Raw genomic sequence first — 19,760 nt, 5'->3', positions numbered from 1 at the left:
GGCTTACAAAAGACGCATTCGAAATGAGAGTCGCTCTATCATAAGGCGCTCCAAACAGACATATGCGGAGATGGTGAAATCTTTTAAAACACCAGATTCCGTGTCTGAATCAGCTGTCCCAGTTGAAAATCCCTATCAGGAGTTGTCTTCCGATGATCAGGACGATGGCGAAACTGATGAGGGTGGATCTCTATCGGAGGTACACGCACCTGGAAAAAGGAAGTCATCATCTTCCCCGGGATTGCGCCGAAAGGTCTTTTTGAAGTCTTCCCTCAAAAGTTTGCCTAATGTCAAAGGAGGCGGGGTAAATTTAAAAACTCCGAATAATCAGGTTCCTTTAGCTTCAGATCCATGTTGTAGCAAGAATCTGTCATCCCCGTCTCCGCCTGTTAAATACACTTCAAAGACAAATATTCGACAAGGTAGCAAGAAAAAAGCTACCAAAGTTCCTCGCACTTCAAGCAAGCCTCCTAGACCCAAGCGAGGACTGTTTACTTTTAGGGTTCTCGTGGATCGCTTATATAATGCCCTCAGCCTTCCAGAAACATTTAGAGGCATTATTGATATGTTTATACCTACAGTAGAAGAATATCTTCGGAATCTGACACAATCATGGCCCTTCCTTGCTGCGATCATATCTTTCGATGGATAATTCATCAAGTGAGGTACAAGATATGATCACTGTGCTACAGTGGAACTGTCATAGTCTAAAACCTAAATTAGACCTGTTTAAGTTTTTGATTCACAACTCTGACTGTGATATATTTGCCCTTTGTGAAACATGGCTTTCTTCTGAAGATGAACTCAACTTCCACGATTTTAACATTATACGCCAGGATCGAGATGACCATTATGGAGGGGTTCTTTTGGGGATCAAAAAGACTTACTCATTTTATAGAATTCCAATCGCGACTCATCCTGGCGTAGAAATCGTCGCTTGCCAAATAAACGTAAAGGGTAAAGAACTTTGCGTAGCTTCCGTTTACATTCCTCCAAGAATTTCAATTAACCGGCGTCATCTTTGGAATGCGGTTGCTGCACTATCACATCCAGTTTTAATTCTGGGTGATATGAACGCACATGGTACAGGGTGGGGCGAACCATGTGACGATAATAGAGCGGCCATTTTCTATGATTTGTGTGACGATTTCAATTTGAACATTTTAAATACAGGTGAAGTGACACGTATTGCATCTGACGGCAAAGAAAGTCGTCTCGACCTATCACTGGGGTCAAGTTCACTATCATTCGATTGCTTGTGGAAGGTAATCGAGGATCCTCATGGTAGTGATCACTTGCCCATTATAACCACCATAAAGCATAATAGTGAAAGGTCAGACCAACCAATTCAGGTTCCTTTTGACCTCACAAGGAATATCGATTGGCAAAAATATGCAGAAGCGGTATCTTTTGGCATCGAATCATTCAACCCCCTCCCACCTTTGGATGAATATCGATTCCTATCAGAACTGATATACAAGAGTGCATTAGAATCACAAAAACGACGAGTTCCAAGTGCAACTTTCAAAAGAAGACCCGCCACACTAGGCTGGGATGATGATTGCACCCAGTTGTATCTTAAAAAATCTGATGCTTTCAAAGCTTTTCGTAGGCATGGTACTTCAGATCTTTTTCAAGAGTATGCTAAGCTCGAAAGACAGCTGAAGAACCTGCTGAAAGCGAAGAAGCGTAGTTATTGGCGACACTTCATTGAGGGCCTCTCTAGAGAAACTTCAATGACAACGCTTTGGAGAGTGGCTCGCAACATGCGAAACCGCTCTTCTTCTAATGAGAGTGACGAATTCTCCAACCGTTGGATATTTAGCTTCGCGAAAAAGGTCTGCCCAGACTCAGTCCCAGCACAACCGATTTCTTGGGAAACATCCTCAGGAGACGGTTCTCTGGACAGACCATTCACTATGCTGGAATTTTCTATGGCTCTTCTTTCATCAAACAATTCCGCTCCGGGACGCGATATGATCAAGTTCAATCTTCTCAAAAATCTCCCAGATATCGCGAAAAGACGATTACTGGACCTGTTCAACTCATTGATGGAGAATAACATTGTTCCGCCAGAATGGAGACAGGTCAAAGTAATAGCTATTCAAAAGCCTGGTAAACCAGCGTCTGATCATAATTCATACCGCCCAATTGCTATGTTATCATGTTTAAGGAAATTGTTAGAAAAAATGATCCTATCACGACTCGACCATTGGGTTGAATCGAATGATTTGCTTTCAAATACACAGTTCGGGTTTCGCAAGGGCAAAGGAACAAACGATTGTCTAGCGTTGCTTTCAACAGATATTCAACTGGCCTTTGCGGAAAAGGAGCAACTGGCTTCAGTTTTCTTGGATATTAAGGGCGCCTTTGATTCAGTTTCCATAGGAATATTGTCAGAAAAACTGCACAATAGTGGACTTCCAGGAATTTTAAATAATTTCTTGTATAATTTGTTGTCAGAAAAACATATGAGCTTCAATCTCGGACAACTGACAACTTCCAGAATTAGTTACATGGGCCTACCCCAAGGCTCATGTTTAAGTCCCTTGCTTTATAATTTTTACGTGAAAGACATTGATAGTTGCTTGGAAGGACAATGCACGCTAAGACAACTTGCAGATGATGCTGTGGTTTCTCTAAAAGGCCCACATGCAGAAATGTTGCAAAGACCATTGCAAAATTCTCTAAATAATCTGTCAATCTGGGCAAGAGATTTGGGGATCGAGTTTGCTCCGCAAAAAACTCAATTGGTTGTGTTTTCTAGAAAGCGGAACCCAGCCCAACTGAAACTCAATCTTTTGGGAATAGAAATCGACCAGTCTTTGACTTCGAAATACCTTGGGGTCTGGTTTGATTCAAAAGGCACTTGGGGTACCCAAATCAAGTATTTGGTGCAAAAATGTCAACAAAGGATCAATTTTCTACGCACAATTACTGGAACATGGTGGGGTGCTCACCCGGAAGACCTCATAAAACTTTACAAAACGACTATTCTCTCTGTTCTCGAGTATGGCTCTTTCTGCTTCCACTCAGCAGCAAACTGCCACCTAATAAAGTTGGAACGAATTCAATACCGTTGTTTGCGTATTGCTCTCGGTTGTATGCACTCAACGCATAATGCGAGCCTAGAGGTCCTGGCAGGGGTGAAACCTCTCCAGAACCGATTCTGGGAACTCTCGCTAAGGTTACTTATCAAGTGTGGAGTGAGCAACACACTTGTCATTGAAAACTTCGAAGAAATGCTCAGTCTGAACACTCAATCAAAATTCATGAGAATCTATCTGTTCTACATGTCATCTGACATAAGCCTACCAAGTTATAATCCTCCTCGTGTACACTTCACTAATGACAGTTCCTCTGTTAAATACGATCTGTCCATGAAACAAGCTATTCATGGAATACCAGATCAACTTCGATGTCTATCTATTCCTCGCATTTTTAACGAAAAGTACCAAAATGTCAATTCCTGTAAGAGATTCTTCACTGATGGGTCTCGCATAAATGGATCCACTGGTTTCGGTGTCTTCAATGAAAATTTCACCGCCTTCCGCAAACTTCAGGAACCTTGTTCGGTTTATGTTGCTGAGCTGGCAGCAATCAATTTCGCTTTGGGGATGATTTCCAACATGCCCGTAGACCAATTCTTCATCTTCTCGGATAGCCTTAGTTCGATTGAGGCACTCCGGTCGATGAAACCTGTAAAACATCCATCTTACTTTCTTACAAAAATAAGGGAGCAGATGGGTGCACTGGTCGAAAGATCCTACAAGATTACCTTTGTATGGGTCCCCTCACATTGCTCAATTTATGGCAATGAGAAGGCGGACTCTCTCGCAAAGGTGGGCGCACAGGAAGGTGAGATCTATGATAGAAGAATTTCACATGATGAATTTTTCCATTTTGTTCGCCAGAGTTCTCTTCAAAGTTGGCAAAATGATTGGCGAGATGGCCAGCTGGGACGGTGGTTACATTCCATTATTCCTAATGTTTCTTTGCGAGTGTGGTGGTATGGTCTGGATGTAAGTCGCAATTTCATTCGCGTGATGTCAAGACTTATGTCCAACCATTACTCGCTAGACGCGCATTTACACAGGATTAACCTCGCGTTGAGCAATGTTTGTACTAAGTGCGGTTCCGGTTATGATGACATCGACCACGTAGTTTGGCAATGCCCGGATAATGACGCCTCCAGAGCACTACTTTTGGATACCCTTGAGGCCCGAGGTAGACAACCCTTTGTTCTTGTGAGAGATGTGTTGGGGACCCGCGATGTCACATATATGGGATGTATTTTCGACTTTCTTCGCTCTGCTGGTATAAAAGTTTAATTCGCTTGTGTTTTCTTCTCCAGTTTTTTTTTTCTCTGTTTTGTCCTCTTTGTGTTACCAAGCTACTCCTGGCCATCCGGAAGACCAAGTCCCACAACAAGTTGGTACGAACACCACAAGGCACCGAATTCGCTAGCAAGATGCGATTTACCCCCGGATGAGCAGCAGTGAAACCTTTGGCCCAATCCTTACCCTGTCCATCCCTCAAAATGTGACCTTCTAACCTCGAGCTGCCACGAGTACCCTGGCTTCCACCCATTACTAACAGATATCATTAAAAAGTTATTACTATGTATAGTGTATACTATTAAGTACAAAGAAAGATCTTCGGCTCCGTAAAGCGTTATACGCGATTGAGCCCCAAATAAATGAACTAGTTAAAAAAAAAAAAAAACTATTTTGCAATTACATGGCCTAAGATTGCATTTTTCAATCTTCAAAACTGTGACGAAACGGCCTACTTTTCTTCACTAGCTCAAGAGTGCCGAAAAGTAGTACTTTTCAGCACTGTTAAGAGTGCCGAAAAGTATTACTCTTCGGCACCTTTGCAGGGGTACACTTTTCGTAAGTTTTGCGAAACACTAATGTTTTTCCGTGGTCTTATGTGGCTGCTTCTATGACTTTTCGACAGATCTTATCTGAATAGAAAAAATTTCAATTATGATTTGGTTAGCCAAACAGACATAGAGGCAGCAAACAACGATTATTGACGATGCGATTCCTTGTACTTGTGACACTTATGAACACAGCCTACCTGATTAAAAAAATAACGCTTGTGACATGTCGGGATAATCAGAAATGGTCGTAGTCAAGAGTATTTTGTCATAATTGCAAAAAATGTTGTATGCAACTCGTTGTAGAACTCGATTTTTCAGCACTCGTCGTATAAATGTACGTTGGATAAATGTACGACTCGTGCTGAAAAAATCAGCTTTTTGCAACTCGTTACATAAATAACTATTTTTGCTGCTTCCCCTAGTCACACTTTTTATACAAGTTTTCTGAAGCTTTAATGGGTCATCACAATTTGCTGCATCTCCCTGCCACTCCCAATATGACGTAATTTATGTACATTCCCTTAGTATGCTGTATTCCGTATGCTCCTGATAGTGTTTTAGGTTGATAAAATCGGGGCACTTTTCTGTCAATTTTGAACTAAATAACAAGTTTATTGGTTCGTGAAACGAAACATGAACAGTAAGGGGCCATCCATTAAATCCTTAAAGAAGGCATGGTTGAGGAAAAGGGGTGTGATTTGTGTAAATTGGAGAAAATGTTGAGGGACGAGAAAAAAAAACTTTTGAAGTGAATGGGGCTGTTGTATGATGAATTCAGCGTTGATTTTCAGAGTGCTGTAATCTAACTAATCTAAAGCTATGTTCACTTAGAATCCGGAATCATGTCACATTTTCTAGTGGCGCTCTCAATAAACATAATCATCATTCTTTTGCAGCACTCTGATCATACACTAATCCTCTTTAAATGGTGAAAATTTCATCGATTTTCTTGCAACGAGTGAAAAGTTCCGGCAAACTTTGTCTTGCCGTCTTGGGGTGGTTTGACAACTATTGAACTCAAAATAGCACCGCACTCTAGATTGATTTCATTTCGATCGTGTTGATTTTCTTCACAGCTCATGGAAAATCAGTACTTTATCATTTTTGTTACTTTTCTAGTTGATTTTCGTAACTTTTTGTACATATAAACACAGCCACCACGAAAACGAACCGAACCGTGCAAAAGTCATGCTGGTCAGTTCATAGGTTCTTGAGTTTTGTTGCCTCAAAGGAACTTCAAACTCATTTTTATGTATATAGAAGATTGAAGACAAGAGGAGGAAAAAAAATCTTGCACAAACACGTTGAAAATTTAGCGTAGTCAGGTACGACAGTCGCGAAAAATGTTAATATCGTCAAAACCATTATGTGTTATGTGCACAGATGTTGTTAACCATGGCATAAGGAAGTGTCCTCGGAAGAAAAAAGCTTGGGTTCATTGATAAATCTGCTTTGAATTTGAAGATTTGGCAAGAAATTCGAACTCTGGGCATGGATTTTTCGCAACAAGATGATGAGAACCAATTCATACAAGGATGACAGCCTCAAGAATCGCGTGCTGCTTTTCAAAAACGCACACAAGGGATATGTAGAGGTTTTACCTATTTTGATGCCATGACAGCCGGAGACGTTCAGTGGTATCGTCACAGATGGGTAGTGTTTATCAACGAAAAAAATAACACTCAAATTTCGCGTTTTCTCAATTCACTGAATTGCCCCTCGTTTCGCAATAAAAAAAAAAAGTTTGGCAATTTTTCTTCGGAATCCTAGTCAGACTAGTCAAGGCACTCAGGACACTGCATAGATGACCTGATTGTTGAACAAACGTGCGGAAGGGGTTGTGGCTAAAATATACCACCGTTGTGCAGATTTTTAGAGAGGTCAACACTGAAAAAGTGAGAAAATGTGTGAAAAATAAAAGTAAATAATTTCAATGATATTTTTCCATGAAAGTACAATAAATAACCTTTGTTTTGAGGGCTTCACCTTTTATGTTTGTTATTCCATCCCTAAGATATACGTGATTTTGTCATTCCGGATTCTAAATGAACATAGCTTTAATGCACAATTTTGTTTACCTGTAGTGCCGGGAATGGAGTCAAAACCCCAATTAAACGGAATAAAATACCAAGAATGGTATTGTATAGTAATGTTCGACATTTCTGGAATCATTTGCATTCAAACAAAATATTCTTAATTGTACTGGAAGTATGTGTAACCAAGCAGCCGGCTTGAAAATCGTTCAGGGTACCGCGGAAAACTATTCAAAATTTATTTTCGTGGATTATTTTATGGCTGGAATTTCTGGATGTCGTCTGCAATTCCTTTAAAATGTTCATAAGATATTCCCAAAAGTTATCTTTTAACTCGTGAATAATCGAGAATTACTAACCCAAAATCGAAACTGTTTGATTACAGATCTTCAACAGCGTTGCAGTGTTTACCAACTCGAAGTTAACCCTCGAAAATCACAATACAAGCCGAAATATCTCTAAACTCGTTTTGTATGATCTATATTCTATTTTGTTCAAGTTGGGTGAAACTTACATATCGACATTGATTTTTCATTCTCTTTGTGTTATCACAGAATGTGTATTCAGTCTTCCAAAAAATTTTTGAAAGAATTTTTTGAGTTCAAATGCAAAGAAGACGACTAGATGTTGCTATAGAAACTAAAAGAATAATGATTTTGTTTGTTTTGATCAAGTTATTAGCGAAAGAGAGAGAGTCGACGAAGAGAAAACGATCAAGTCAGTTAGACCCTTATGAAAAATCATTGTCGATATGTCGCATTTGGGTTGATTGTCACAACAAATGCAGATTGCGACGTAGTCAGTCACGCTGGTTGGAATCTAATTCAGTGCCCGAGAGTCTTTAAAATCTTCTGCTCAAACTTCTTCCAGATGTACATAAATGTTGCTGGAAAAGATATCTGTGTCCTTAGAGTTTATGTTAGAAATCCCGACAGATACTCTCCCATCTCTGTATCAATTACATCGAGAAAGATAAAGCAAGGTTGAAATATTACAACTGAGCTCACTATACACACAGAAAGTAGGATGCCCCCAAGTGAGGGCAGCAAGAGGACCTTTCGAACCAGCATTGGAGCTCCGTTCTTAGTCCGAAACTAGACCACCCAGTTGAAGAGTGAGTGAATGATAATGTTTTCACAAATGTGTGCCCATTCCCAGCAGAGTGACCTTCGTGACCGCACCTGAGGCCATGATTATCGAGAGTCTTTTTACGATTGCTGCTGGATTCAAATCTTTGAGGAACAGAAACGAAAGATTCAATCTCCATTAGTAGGTAAGGTGCCGCCGGTGGTGCTGGTCAATCCGGACGGTTAGATGGTAATTAAGAGAAAGGGATCCCTTTCGGGGCCCAAACAGAACGATCATTTCCACCGAATGAAAAAGTGCCTCCGCACAGGATGCGTGTGGGCCGACAGGCAGATGATGATGACGACGGCAATGATGACGGGAGGAGATATGCAAAATATTTTATGGCAAAACTTTTGCTTGCTATAGGTGGTTGATGTTGGGACGAATTTGGGTGATAGAGAACGAGCGAGGCGGGACGGGGGATGATGTTTTGCTATCAGAGATTGTTTCGAGAGTGGATGTTTTCGCTTTGATTGCTTCCGGCTGGGAATGTTGCTTGCAATGATGCTTTTTGCCTTCTTATGGTGATGTGATTAATGGCTTGCCGGAGAAGGACTGTTCCGTTGCTCATAAACCCATTAGAATGTGAAAGGGAAGTTAAGTTTGGATTGTCTTATCTCTTCAGAAGAATGATAAATGGACAGTTGCAGGGGGGGAATGCATTGGAAACATTTTCATGTTTTCTTGATATTTGTAGTAGATGATATAAACAATAGTGTAATGTAATGTGACAAATTGGTCGACATGGCTTGTATGAACAAGGAAAATGCACATGACATTGGAGTTAGCACATCAGTGGCACAAATTTCCCAAAAGGAGGAGAACATGCCTCTGTAGCCGAACTACTGATAGCACATAAGTAAGCACGGGATCTTATTTTCTTATTTTTTAAACAGACTACATTTTTCCGAAATTTGATTCTATCAATTTGAATGCATACATTAGTTAGATACCCAAGCAACCAAAAGTTCGGATAAAATAGCATGTTTGGTTTTAATCAGCTATTCGAAGGAAAATGAATAGCATTCTATTCAGCTCATTTTATAAGTAATTAATCGAACTTGAGTTCACAAAAAGTACACTTGTGTCGCTGAAAGGAATGCTATTCAGCTTAAAAAAAGGCTCAAAAAATGAAAAAAAAAATGTGTTTAGTCCTCAAAAGTAATTAATTATCAAGAGACATTTGTTCACGTGGAATCCAAATTGACTAGAACCTTGAATTTTTGATGTTTTTGAACTCGGGTTCTCCTCGTTTAAAGCCGACGCCTAACCACTACTCCATGTATGTGTTGTTAGGCACCGGGGGATTTTACTCAATGTGCTGATATCATATAGTAGAGCTCAATCAGGTTCAGGTGTGAACTTTTTCTGAACTTGGAATACTTTTTGAAGTCGGAAGTTCGAAAGAAGTTCACGTGGAACTTCTTGTGAACTTACACAGTTTGACATTTTCAGTTTGTTCGCGATCGCGTCGATTACCAGCGCGTAGCAGCGACAAGTGAGATGGGGTTGGAAACGTCCAGCAAAGCTGGAAAAAAATATGAACAGCCAAAAAAAAACTCCGGCGGAATCCGAGGTGGAACAGTTGTCCACACAATACGGATGCTTTGCGTTGATTACAAGTAAGTACGTTGAAATATTATAGTGAAACAAAGTGTAGTTGTGAAATTAACACAAGCTGTGGCTGCTGCAAAACGGTGAGTCGATAAGGAGAGCGTCCAATATAGCTCTGGTCCTCACAAGTTCCTACCTCATGCTTCCACGGGTCAAGCGATGACAAAGACCGCCAGCTAAGAGTTGTGTGCTTAGCTGGTAGTGCAGCCTGGGCACTGTTGTCCTTCTGACTTCAGCTAGATTGAGGAGGTACGGTCCGAGTGTCTGTTCACCAAGGAGGTGCGGCTCAAACAGCGTCTGTTCTGGCATCCAGCGGCTGAGTAAGAAACGCTGCACCACGCCCAGCTAGATCCAAGGTGGTAGCCCCATCAGCGTGGTCGTCCCAGTGTTGGTTGGGACGTTAAACAGAACTGGTGTTACGATAAACGTTAATTTGCCTATTATTATTTGTATGTGTAATATGGGTTGTTCCACATTGCTGTGTTGCTCATAGTTTTTACAATGGGGCTTTGCAGACGGGATTTTATTTGACTGGCAACACTATTATAGTAAAAAATCAGTTGTAAAACGGACTTCGAGAAATACACACGCGAAAGAAATACAGTCCATTGATTTCAATTGACCACGAAATTCCGAAAGAAACATTTGGTCCATTGCGAGCCGGATGAACCGCGCGGAGTTTATAGTGGAAGTGATTTGATCGTACTCGCGACCCGGGGAAGTGAATTTGTGAACCGGTAACTCTAGAAGTAGCCCGGAAAGGAAGAAGCCTGCCATAGGGGCGGCGTGATTTCGTGAAATTCTCACCGGCGAGCGGTCGAAAAGTGAAGATTGTCAGCGTCAGCCATTTTGGGACCGGAAGTGATAGTGAAATCGGTGAAGTTGGCGTCTTGAAAATTGATTCCAAACCGCGTGCGGTGTGTCGCAAAGTTGATTTCGATTCGCGGAATCCGTCGGGATTGATTGACTCGTCGCGGTGCCGTATCGAAAAACGCGATTCTTGGGAAGCATTGATTCGCGTTGTGCGAAAACAGATCAGTTGTGATACGTGAAGGAAAATTTTCCGTCGCTGCTGCTACTCATGTGACTCCATTTTGAAAAAAGCAGCCCGTGGCTAGCGAAGTAGCCACCGTGGTGTGAGGAAGAATACACTCATACACTCTCAAGTGCCTCTTTGCACACAGTGATTGCGAGCCGCAGCTGGCGTATGCCCGAAATATACAAGAAGAAGAGCTGTTAATGTGTTTTTGCGACTCCATCTTGGAACTGTGGTTCGAAGCAGAATTTGATGAGAAGATTAGTGTTAGTGCGAGCGCAACGAAGAGCGAGATTTAGAAAAAAAAGTTTTACTGTCGCATGGTGCTACTTGCTGTCAAATAGTGATGCCACACTGAAACAAATTTCGATAAATCGAAAGTGATAACGAAAAATCTTATTGAATTTGAATGAAGTGAAATGATATGCAGCTAAGGTCTGGTAAGCTGAAGCGTGTCTTATTCTCTACGCCTGTTGTCTCTCCTGTGTTCCACACACCGAGAACCGGTGTTCATGCAGTGACACCGTTCGGTAGCATTCGTGAGCAATTGAACGAACAGCAAGCCCGCCGAGACCTAGTCAAGATGGCCGAGTCGGTGGCCTCTTTGGAGCAATGCCTCACATCAACCCAAGGTAAGGTGCAACGAATCAGACGCGCCATCGAAGATGCGAACCACGATGCGGGTAAGTTCAATATACACGCTCTAAAACTATATGTTGAAACTGCAACGAATGCTTACACGGAATTTAATGCAATCATGAACCGAGTCTACCTAGCCGATCCGACACAGGCAGCAAGATTTGAGGAAAAGTTGCTTGATTTCGAAGAAATGTATGAATTTGTGCGGATCGCGCTAGCAGAAATGATTGATCAGCTAGATAGGGAACAGAAAGCAATTGCTGATCAACAGTTAGCAGATAGGAAATTGGTAGAGGCTCAGAACACTAACCAACCTGGCGGCAGTGGAAATAGAGCCCCACTCCAAGTTGTACCGTCGTTATTGTTACAACAGACTCCTCTACCGACCTTTGATGGCCGGTATGAGAATTGGTACAAATTCAAAGACCGGTTCAGAGATATAGTAGATAAATGCGTAGGGGATTCTCCAGCCACAAAGCTGCATTTTTTAGAAAAGGCTCTTGTGGGTAAGGCAGCAGGGGCTATTGATCAGCAAACGCTGCAAGATAATAATTACGACGGCGCGTGGAGAATTTTGACGAAGAGGTTTGAGAATCTTCGTATGGTTGTCCAGGGGCATATCACGCAACTGCTGAGTTTAAAACAGATGTCTAAAGGTACACATGGAGAACTGCGAGCTCTGTTAGACGTCGTCGAGAAAAGGATTGAGTCTCTCGCGTTCCACAATTTGAAGATGACTGATCAACTATCCGAAGCAATTGTGGTCAACTTGTTGATATCGAAACTCGATCCTGATACCCGGAAAGCTTGGGAAGCTACTGTAGATCATGGTGACCTGCCGGTCTACGCAGATACGATTGATTTTCTGCGGAATCATTGTTACATGCTGGAGAGGTGTGAGGATTCAACGACATCCGGAAAATCAAGGGCAACGAATGTCGGTGTAAAGAGCAGTACGTCTACGGTTCCGGTCAAATCGCATACGGCTGCAGTCCAGCATAACAGATGTCTAGTGTGCGACAACGACCATCCAGTTGAAACTTGTGACGTCTTCAAGAAGCTGAGCATCAATGGTCGGTACGCGAAAGCAAAGCAGTGCGGCTTATGTTTTGCTTGCCTGAAAAAAGGACATCGAACAGCCAACTGCAAGATTGATACCAGCAAGTTGTGTGAATGCCAGAAGAAACACCATCCCCTAATGCATTATGAGGAGAAACAGGAAAAGACGGAGACGGCATTGGGAAAGGCAGAAATGAAATCGGCAGCTGTGACTACGGAACCGCCGAAGGAGTCGCCGCAGATCGTCGCATCGTGTGAAGTTCCAGTGTTGCAGATTTCAGCGCAGAAGCAGGTGTTGTTGGCGACTGCTGTCGTCGATGTCATTGATAGCAGCGGTGTGGCTCACAGATGTCGAGCACTGCTGGATTCTGGAGCAATGGCGAATTTCTTATCCCAGAAAATGAGTGATTTGCTGCTTCTACCCAAGGATAGCGTGGATATTCCAGTAGTTGGAGTCAACGATGCTCGGATGATAGTTAAATTTCGAGTTAGCGCCACTGTGATGTCCAGGACGACCGACTGCGTACTTTCTCTGGATTTCTTGATAGTGCCCCGTGTAACAGCTGCATTGCCTGCTATGCAGCTAGACGCTTCGGACTGGCCGATTCCAAATCAGTTGCAGCTTGCAGATCCGAATTTTTCCTGCACAAGTCGTGTAGACATGCTCATTGGAGCGGAGGTTTTTTACGAGCTGATGGAGTCTGGAAAGATACGGATGACGGACGAACTCCCGTTGCTACAAGAGAGCCGACTAGGATGGTTGGTGGCAGGATCCGTGAATGCCGATCGAGGTGTTTCGAGCGTCAAGGTTTGCCAAGCGGCGATCAATGATCGAAAGGATGACGAACTCAACATGCTGCTGGAGCGGTTCTGGATGGTCGATGAGCAAATCAACGAACCTTCGAGCGATTCCTGCGAGAAACATTTTCTGGCTTCGTATTCTCGAGCAAAGGACGGGAGGTATATCGTTCAGCTTCCTTTCCGAGAGGACACTGGACAACTGGGCAATTCGAGAGACCAAGCAGAGAAGCGATTCAAGTCACTGGAGGCAAGGCTGGACAGGCGCCCAGATATGAAGAAAATGTATTCCGATTTCGTCAACGAGTATCTAGAACTCGGCCATGCAAGAGTTTTGGATGCCGGCGAAATTATTTCCAATGATGGATACTACTTGCCGCATCATTGCGTACTAAAACCCGACAGCTCAACGACAAGATTGCGGGTAGTATTTGATGCGTCCGCAAAAACGTCCAATGATCTGTCACTAAATGACATACTCATGGACGCCCCAACAGTGCAGAAACCTCTATTCGATATCATCCTGAACTGGCGCCTGCACAAGTTCGTCTTCACGGCGGACGTCCAGCGTATGTACAGACAAGTAGTGGTGAACGAAGCACATACTAAGTTCCAGAGATGTCTATGGAGGAACGACAAGACGCAGCCTATTATGGACTTGGAACTGTTGAGGGTGACGTACGGTATTGGACCAGCTGGATTCCTAGCTACTCGCTGTCTTGTTCAATTAGCCGAAGACGAACGTGATACTTTTCCGGAAGCAAGCGTGGTTCTGTCTAAATCGTTTTATGTTGATGACGCACTTTCGGGAGCAAGCACACTTGAAAAGGCAAAACAACTGCGGAAGGATTTGGAGCGGCTGCTCAGCGAAGGAGGTTTCAAGCTACACAAATGGTGCGCCAACGATCCGGCGATTCTTGAGGAAGTTCCCATCGATGATCGAGAAAGGCAGCTCAGTTTTGAAGACAATGACGTCAACGGCGTTATAAAGACATTGGGGCTACTGTGGGACCCGGTGACCGACAACTTTCTGTTCCAAGTCAAACCAATGACCAATACCGGCGTTCCCACTAAACGTGAAGTTTTGTCCGAGATCGCGAAACTGTTTGATCCCCTTGGAGTTCTGGGACCGATCGTCGTATTAGCCAAGATGGTGATGCAGCAACTGTGGCGTAAGAACGTAGATTGGGACGATCCGATTCCGGACGAAGAATTCGAGGTTTGGAGCAGATTAAGAACTGAATTGTGCAACGTGAAGAACTTGAAGATCCCGAGACGTGTGACCCTTGATGATCCGACGGCTTTCGAACTTCACGGGTTTTCGGATGCGTCGACGAAAGCGTACGGTTGTTGTGTGTATCTGAAAACCGTGAGTGCTGACGGCGTGGGAAAAGTGCGGCTTTTGTGTGGAAAATCGAGAGTAGCTCCTCTTAAGGAGTCAGAACGGGTGGAGAAGGAAGGAGCAGCGCCAGCGGAAATGACAGTTCCAAGGCTGGAACTTTGTGCGGCGGTTTTGTTGTCCAGGCAGATAAAAACAGTGCGCGAAACCTTAGACCTCGATATCAATCGAGTCGTTCTATGGTCGGACTCAAAAATAGTGATTTGTTGGCTTAAGAAACTGAAGCCAGAACAGTCGATTTTTGTGAGAAACCGAGTGACTGAAATACTCAGATTGAACCCAGACATTGAGTGGAAGTACGTCAGCACGAAGGAAAACCCCGCGGACCTGGTATCGCGCGGTATGCAACCAGATGAACTGATGTGCAGTGAACTGTGATGGAAAGGGCCGAATTTCCTTCGCGCTACGAACGATGTGTTGGCTCAAGAAGCCGAAGATTGCGAAGAACTGAGAGTCGAAGAAGAAAGTGTAGTGACAGTAGTGTTGTCTACCGAAGAGAACCCTGTGTATGAAACAATTTTGAAGTGCAGTAGCTTCCGACAGCTGCAGCGAAGATTTGCTTACGTTTGCCGTTTCATTTACAACTGCCGAGCAAACGGACTTGGCAAAGCGAGACGAACCGGAAGCATTGGAGTTTTGGATTGGCGTGAATCTGTCTACTGCATGGTACGCATTGTCCAGCGTGTTGTGTATCGAGACGAGATAAACAGGATTCAACAAGGCAAGCAAGTGAATGGAAAGCTGAGGAACCTTAACCCAATTTTTGACGAGGAGGAGAAGTTGCTGAGAGTTGGCGGACGGGTCAAATATTCTGACTTGTTGAGAGATCAGAAACATCCGATGATTGTACCAGCGAAACATCCATTCACGGAAAGCATCATTGAGGCTTTGCATCAAGAAGAGCTGCATATTGGGCAAAACGGCTTGCTGGCTAAAATAAGACAACAATTTTGGCCGGTAAATGCTAAACGCACTATTAACCGGGTGCTCAGAAGATGCGTGAGATGTTTTCGTGCAAACCCTAAGGAAGTAAGGCAGTTCATGGGAGATTTGCCCGCCACCCGTGTTACCGTCGCTGCGCCATTTGAAAGAACGGGTGTGGATTACGCGGGGCCATTTCTAATCAAACAAGGAAGGTCCAAGGCTCCGATCAAGGCGTATGTCTGTCTTTTTGTCTGTATGTGCACCAAGGCCATTCACTTGGAATTAGTGAATTCGATGACAACAGATGGCTTTCTTGGAGCACTGCAACGATTTGTTGGACGACGCGGGAATGTGTCCGATATATTTTCGGACAACGGCTCCAATTTTATTGGCGCTAGACGGGAGCTTCAAGAATTTCTACAGCTGTTGAAGTCCCAGATACTAGAAGAGAAGGTGACTAGCTTCTGTCAGCCACGTGGGATAAATTGGCATTTTACGCCACCGAAGGCGCCCCATCAAGGTGGCCTATGGGAGGCCGGAGTTAAGGTCATGAAGACACATCTCTACCGAACATTAAAGGAGGCGTATTTGACATACGAAGAGTTCTATACGCTTCTGGTACAAATTGAGGCCATACTAAATTCTCGACCGCTGGTTGAGCAGAGCAACGATCCAACTGATTTTCAAGCGCTCAGCCCTGGTCATTTTTTGATCGGACGGGAGTTGACGGCGATAGCTGAGCCGGTCTACACTGATCTGAAGCAATCATCGCTCTCCAGATACCAATTGATCCAGCAAAGGAAGCAGTCGTTTTGGCGTAGATGGTCGAGTGAATACATCACCGGAATGCAGAAACGTGGGAAGTGGTATAAGAGCCCTGACCTACTACGCAACGGGCTTCTTGTACTACTGAAGGACGAAAAACTACCACCTTTATCATGGAAGCTCGGAAGAATTGTGGCGGTTCACCCTGGCAAGGACGGGGTCATTCGCGTGGTGACCGTGAGGACAAGCTTTGGCGAGTACAAGCGGCCGACCACCCAAATTGCGGTACTACCTGTACACGACGAAGAAGAGTAGAGCCATCCGGCTCCGGGGGGTGAATGTTACGATAAACGTTAATTTGCCTATTATTATTTGTATGTGTAATATGGGTTGTTCCACATTGCTGTGTTGCTCATAGTTTTTACAATGGGGCTTTGCAGACGGGATTTTATTTGACTGGCAACACTATTATAGTAAAAAATCAGTTGTAAAACGGACTTCGAGAAATACACACGCGAAAGAAATACAGTCCATTGATTTCAATTGACCACGAAATTCCGAAAGAAACAACTGGCACGATGGCCCTCCGGCGAGACAGGAGTGTTGGCGTAGGCCCAATAAGCCACCCGTAAAAATCCACATTGCGAATAACATAGGAGAAAATACGACTCGATACAATCGGCAAAGACCCACGCGACGAAATAAGGACTACGATTGGAAACTTGGAACATGGAATTGCAAGTCACTAGGTTTCGCAGGATGTGACAGGATAATCTACGACGAACTACATCCCCGCAACTTCGACATCGTGGCGTTGCAGGAACTTTGTTGGACTGGACAGAAAGTGTGGAAAAGCGGGCATCGAGCGGCTACCTTCTACCAAAGCTGTGGCACCACCAATGAACTGGGAACAGGATTTATAGTGTTGGGCAAGATGCGACAACGTGTGATCGGGTGGCAGCCGATCAACGCGAGGATGTGCATGTTGAGAGTTAAGGGCCGTTTCTTCAACTACAGCATCATCAACGTCCACTGCCCACACGAAGGGAGACCCGATGACGAGAAAGAAGCGTTCTACGCGCAGTTAGAGCAAACATACGATGGTTGCTCGCCGCGTGACGTGAAAATCGTTGTCGGCGACATGAACGCGCAGGTAGGAAGGGAGGAAATATACAGACCGGTAATCGGGCGAAACAGCCTGCACGCCGTATCGAATGATAACGGCCAGCGATGCGTAAACTTTGCAGCCTCCCGTGGTATGGTAGTCCGAAGCACCTTCTTCCCCCGCAAAGATATCCACAAAGCCACCTGGAGATCACCCGACCATCAAACGGAAAACCAAATCGACCACGTTCTAATCGACGGTGAATTCTTCTCAGATATAACCAACGTCCGCACATACCGCTGTGCGAATATAGATTCGGATCACTACTTAGTCGCGGTATGCATGCGCTCAAAACTTTCGACAGTTATCACCACGCGTCGAAGTCGAACGCCGCGGCTCAACATCGAGCAACTTCGTAACGTAGAAGTGGCTCAAGACTACGCGCAGCAGTTAGCAGTGGCCCTACCAACGGAAGAGCAGCTTGGTGCAGCTACACTTGAAGATGGCTTGAGGGACATCCGATCCGCCATAGGTAGTACCTCGGCTACAGCACTAGGCTTCGCGACTCCGAATCACAGAAACGACTGGTACGACGGCGAATGTGAACAGTTGAAAAACGAGAAGAATGTAGCATGGGCGAGAATGCTGCAACACCGTACGAGAGCGAGTGAGGCACGTTACAAACAGGCGCGGATCAGGCAGAACTCAGTCTTCCGGATGAAGAAGCGCCAGCAGGAAGAACGAGATCGCGAAGCGATGGAAGAGCTGTACCGCGCTAAGGACACACGAGAGTTCTACGAGAAGCTGAACCGCTCGCGCAGAGGCTTTGTGCCACAAGCCGACATGTGCCGAGATAATCACGGGAATATTCTCACGAGCGAGCGTGAGGTGGTCGAGAGGTGGCGGCAGCATTACGATGAGCACCTCAATGGCGACGTTGCAAGTACCGAAGGTGGCGTGGAGTATGTGCACAGGACGAAAGACTTCCAGCCCCTGACCTTCAAGAGATTGAGGAGGAGGTTGGCCGGTTGAAAAACAACAAAGCCGCTGGAGCAGATCAACTACCAAGCGAGCTTCTAAAATACGGTGGAGAAGCACTGGTGAGAGCACTACACTGGGTCATTACCAAGATTTGGGAGGAGGAAGTATTACCGGAGGAATGGATGGAATGTATCGTGTGTCCCATCTACAAAAAGGGCGACAAGTTCGATTGCGGGAACTACCTCGCGATCACACTACTGAGCGCTGCCTACAAGATACTCTCTCAAATTTTATGCCGCCGTCTATCACCGATTGCAAGAGAGTTCGTGGGGCAATATCAGGCTGGATTTATGGGTGAACGCGCTACAACGGACCAGATGTTCGCCATCCGCCAGGTGTTGCAGAAATGCCGCGAATACAACGTGCCCACACATCACTTGTTCATCGATTTCAAATCGGCGTATGATACAATCGATCGAGAACAGCTATGGCAGATTATGCACGAATACGGATTCCCGGATAAACTGATACGGTTGATCAAGGCGACGATGGATCGAGTGATGTGCGTAGTTCGAGTATCAGGGACACTCTAGGGTCCCTTCGAATCTCGCAGAGGGTTACGGCAAGGTGATGGTCTTTCGTGCTTGCTGTTCAACATTGCTTTGGAGGGTGTAATAAGAAGAGAGGGGATAAACACGAGTGGGACGATTTTCACGAATTCCGTTCAGCTGCTTGGTTTCGCCGATGATATTGATATTATTGCTCGTAAATTTGAGACGATGGCGGAAACGTACATCCGACTAAAGAGTGAAGCCAGGCGAATCGGATTAGTCATTAATGTGTCGAAGACAAAGTACATGATGGCAAAGGGCTCCAGGGAGGAATCACCGCGTCCGCCACCCCGAATTCATATCGACGGTGATGAAATCGAGGCGGTTGAAGAATTCGTGTACTTGGGCTCACTGGTGACCGCCGACAACGACACCAGCAGAGAAATTCAGAGGCGCATTGTGGCAGGAAATCGTTCTTACTTTGGACTCCGCAGAACTCTACGATCGAATAAAGTTCGCCGTAACACGAAGTTAACCATCTACAAAACGTTGATTAGACCGGTCGTCCTCTATGAGCACGAAACATGGACCCTACGTGCAGTGGACCAACGCGCCCTTGGAGTTTTCGAACGGAAGGTGTTGCGTACCATCTACGGTGGAGTGCAGATTGAAGACGGGACTTGGAGAAGGCGAATGAACCACGAGCTGCATCAGCTGCTGAGAGAACCAACCGATTCTATACCATTACCCGGAAAACCATTACTCGGAATGCCATTTACTGGAAACCATTTACCGGAATGTACCATTTACCGGAATGTACCATTTACCGGAATGTACTAT

At 44.5% G+C, this 19,760-nt stretch overlaps 2 protein-coding genes across 4 annotated transcripts in view; one reads left to right on the top strand and one right to left on the bottom strand.

Moving 5' to 3' along the window:
* Nucleotides 1–19,760, bottom strand: part of LOC109402508 (nitric oxide synthase) — a 354,219-nt gene that overhangs the window by 219,875 nt on the left and 114,584 nt on the right. The gene's annotated exons all lie outside the window — the stretch shown is intronic.
* On the top strand, nucleotides 12,072–14,972 carry LOC134286004 (uncharacterized). Its single transcript, XM_062847565.1, has one exon. It carries the CDS (start codon nucleotides 12,072–12,074, stop codon nucleotides 14,970–14,972), a length of 2,901 nt encoding a protein of 966 aa, XP_062703549.1.

Source organism: Aedes albopictus, chromosome 2, assembly GCF_035046485.1.
Source record: "Aedes albopictus strain Foshan chromosome 2, AalbF5, whole genome shotgun sequence".
NCBI lineage: Eukaryota > Metazoa > Arthropoda > Insecta > Diptera > Culicidae > Aedes > Aedes albopictus.
Note: the sequence above shows the minus strand (reverse complement) of the source record. Positions and strands in the feature narration are given on the sequence as shown.